Source organism: Salvelinus sp. IW2-2015, unplaced genomic scaffold (assembly GCF_002910315.2).
Source record: "Salvelinus sp. IW2-2015 unplaced genomic scaffold, ASM291031v2 Un_scaffold3118, whole genome shotgun sequence".
NCBI lineage: Eukaryota > Metazoa > Chordata > Actinopteri > Salmoniformes > Salmonidae > Salvelinus > Salvelinus sp. IW2-2015.
The window spans coordinates 17,694-21,190 of NW_019944408.1; the positions used below are offsets into that span (position 1 = coordinate 17,694).

The window sequence follows — 3,497 nt, forward strand, 5'->3', positions numbered from 1 at the left end:
CATGTATTTGTCAGAAACAACAGGTCATAGGGCAGACAGGCTGGTCCATGTATTTGTCAGAAACAACAGGTCATAGGGCAGACAGGCTGGTCCATAATGGTATGTCTGTCAGTGGTCCATCATGACATCACATTGTGTCTTCCCCCCCAGGTCCTCCAGCGCCAGGAGACCGTCTTCCTCTACGAGAGGAAAACTTCCTCCCAGCAGCCACTGCAGCCTCAGGCCACTCCCTCAAACCACCAGTCCCCGCCTCCAAATTTCCTAGTCCTGCCCATAAACATTGAGGCTCCTCCTCCTAGCAGACACGGAAGTCTGAGCTGCCTGAAAGGGGCGGAGCCTGAGCGGCAGACCGGCCTCTTAAGCAGTTCTCCCTCGGAGAGCATCAGTATGATTCCGAGTTCGGGGGTGGCGTCCCAGCTGAGCTCTCCGGCAGGGCGTGATGCACGGGACAGTCACGGGAGGCGGGGGATGATGCAGGCGATCAAGAATGAGAGGCGGGCCTCCAAGGTGAGGATCAACTGTAGACATCTAGCAGCTCAAGTTCTCTTCTGCTTCTTTCCATTCTGTCCTATTGCATTCCATCGCCTCTCATACACCGCTCTGATCTACTCTACTCTGTTCTAGGTTCTGAGGATCTTGTTCTCCAATCTCCTCTGTTCTAGTGTGGTCTCTGTTCTCCAATCTCCTCTGTTCTAGTGTGGTCTCTGTTCTCCAATCTCCTCTGTTCTAGTGTCTAAGGGGCGCAACCATGTACATTCTACCTTTTACTTTAGCTATTTCCAAAGTGCATCTAGGTTGACAGCACCTGGTCTTCTATAGTTGTCTTTAAGAGCAAGGCCTTTCACTTCTCCAGCTAACGGAAGTGGGAGCATCCCCAGTCCCTTTTCTAGACCACAGTACATAGGGCGACATGAGGAACACAAGTATCATACGTTTGACATGAAGATTCAAGCCTTAATCAAATAGACATAACAGGATGCCGAAAATAAACTTACAAATACTGGTGAATCATGCTGAGTTGCCCTCTGCTTTCATTCGCTTCAAAGTAAAGTGCGGTTCAACTGTCTAGGAACGGTGTCTTGTGGGCTTCAGCGGTGGATGGACATGCGTGAGTTTTTAAAAATGGGTGGGATAAAACACTTGAAATATGCATGTCGACTATTAGAACTTAGGCGCTTTCTAGCTCATATTGCATGCTCGAATAACTCAGTGTTTTGTATGATGCTTTCTAAGGGGAAGATGTACGTTCGTCATATGGTTCCCCCTAGTCTATGTGTAAGGAAACCATTCACTGTGTGGCTTGGAATGTGAGATGAAGTGCGAGCGGAGGTGCTAGATCTTTCCAGGCATGAGAGACTGATGACAAGGCGTTGACTCCCAGGTTGAGCTAGCTCTGCTAGTGTGGTTCCCCATGGCATTTTTTTCTCAGCTCTGCGTGTCCCAGACCCGTCTTCTTCAAGCGGTGGTAGGGTCCTCGTGGTTCTCTCCATCATCCTGCTCCACTGCTCGTGTCGTGAGGTGTTGCGTCTCTGTTCTCCAATCTCCTCTTGCTTTAGTGTGGTCTCTGTTCTCGTTCTCCTCTCTTCTAGTGTGGTCTCCTATTCTCCAATCTTACTCTGTTCTGAGTGGGGTCTCGTTCTCTGGTTCTCCTCTTGTTCTAGTGTGTCTCTGTTCTCGGTTCTAGTGTAGGTCTCTGGTCTCCAATCTACTCTGCTCTAGTGTCCGTCTCTGTCTCTGTTCTCCCTCTGTTCTAGTGTCTGGTCTTCTGTTCTCTGTTCTCCTGCCTGATCTAGTTGTCGTCTCTGTCTCCTCCTGTTCTAGTGTGGTCTCTTTCTCCCAATCTTCTCTGTTTCCTAGTGTGGGTCCTTCTGTTGTCTCTGCTTCTCCTCTGTTCTAGTGTGCGTCTCCTGTTCTCTGTTCTCCTCTGTTCTAGTGTGGTTCTCTGTTCTCTGTTTCTCACTCTGTTCTAGTGTGGTCTCTGTTCTCCAATCTCCTCTCTTCTAGTGTGGGGCTCTGCTTCTCCAATCTCCTCGTGCCTCTAGGTGTGGTCTCTGTTCTCTGTTCTTCCTCTCTTCTAGTGTGGGTCTCTATTCTCCAATCTACTCTGTTCTTAGCTGTGGTCTCTGTTCCTCTTTCTCCTCTGTTCTTAGTGTTGGTCCTCTGTGCTCTGTTCTCCCTTCTTTTCCTAGTGTGGTCTCTGTTCGTCCCAAGCTCCTCTTCTTCTAGTTGTGGTCTCTGGTTCTCCAATCTCCTCTGCTCTAGTGTGGTGTGTTCTCTGTTCTCTGTTCCTCCTCTCTTCTAGCGTGCGTCTCTATTCTCCAATTCTACTTCTTGTTCTAGTGTCGGTCGTCTGTTCTCTGTTCTCCTCTGTTTCTAGTGTGGTCTCTGCTTCTCTGTGTCTAGTGTGGTCTCTGTTCTCCAATCTACTCTGCTCTAGTGTGGTCTCTGTTCTCTGTTCTCTCTGTTTCTAGTGTGGTTCTCTGTTCTCTGTTCTCCTCTGGATCTAGGTGTCCGTCTTCCTGTTTCTCCGTCTGTTTCTATGTGGTCTCGGCTTCTCCAATCTTCTCTGTTTCTAGTGTCGGTCTCTGTTCTCTGTTCTCCTCTGTTCTAGTGTGGTCTCTGTTCTCTGTTCTCCTCTGTTCTAGTGTACGTCTCTGTTCTCTGTTCTCCTCTGTTTCTAGTGGGTGCTCTGTTCTCTATTCTCCTCTGTTCTAGTGTGCGTCTCTGTTCTCTTTCTTCCGTCTGTTCTAGTTGGTCTCTGCTTTCTCCAATCTCCCCTGTTCTAGTGTGTCTCTGTTTCTCCAATCTACTCTGTTCTAGCTTGTTGGTCTCTGTTTCTCTGTTCTTCTCCTGTTTAGTGTGTGTCTGCTGTTCTCTTTTCTCCTCTGTTCTGTGTGGTCTCTTTCTCTTGTTCTCCAATCTCCTCTGTTCTAGTGTGGTCTGCCTGTTCTCTATTTCCCCTCCTGTTTCTGCTGTGTTCCTCGGTTCTTCTATTCTCCTCCTGTCTAGCTGTGTCTCTGTTCTCTGTTCTCCCTTGTTCTAGTGTTTGGTACTCTGTTTCTCTGTTCTCCCTTTTCTTAGTGTGGTCTCTGTTCTTCCAATCTTCCTCTGTTCTAGTGTGGTCTCTGTTCTTCCAATCTACTCTGCCTCTAGTGTGGTCTCTGTTCTCTATTCTCCTCTGTTCTAGTGTGGTCTCTTCTCTCGTTCTCCTACAGTTCTAGTTGTGGGTCTCTGTGCTCTATTCTCCTCTGTTTCTAGTTGGGTTCTCTGTTCTCTTATTCTCCTCTGTTCTAGTGTGGTCTCCTGATTCTCTGGTTCTCCTCTGTTCTTAGTGTCGTCTCTGTTCTCCAATCTCCTCGTGTTACTAGTGTGGGGTTCTGTGCTCTGCTTCTCCTCTGGTTCTAGTGTGGTCTCATTTCTCTGTTCTCCTCTGTTTCTAAGTGTGTCTCTGTTCGTCACAATCTCCCTTCGTGTTCTAGTGTTCTCTGTTCTCGGGT

General features: G+C 48.2%; 1 protein-coding gene across 1 annotated transcript in view; it reads left to right on the top strand.

Annotated features, from left to right (window-relative positions):
• Positions 1-3,497, top strand: part of LOC112075377 (5-hydroxytryptamine receptor 2A-like) — a 23,958-nt gene that overhangs the window by 16,925 nt on the left and 3,536 nt on the right. The window contains exon 3 of the mRNA XM_024142386.2: positions 151-507. Within this exon, the coding sequence (XP_023998154.2) occupies positions 151-507 (357 nt within the window). The remainder of the gene's footprint in view (positions 1-150; positions 508-3,497) is intronic.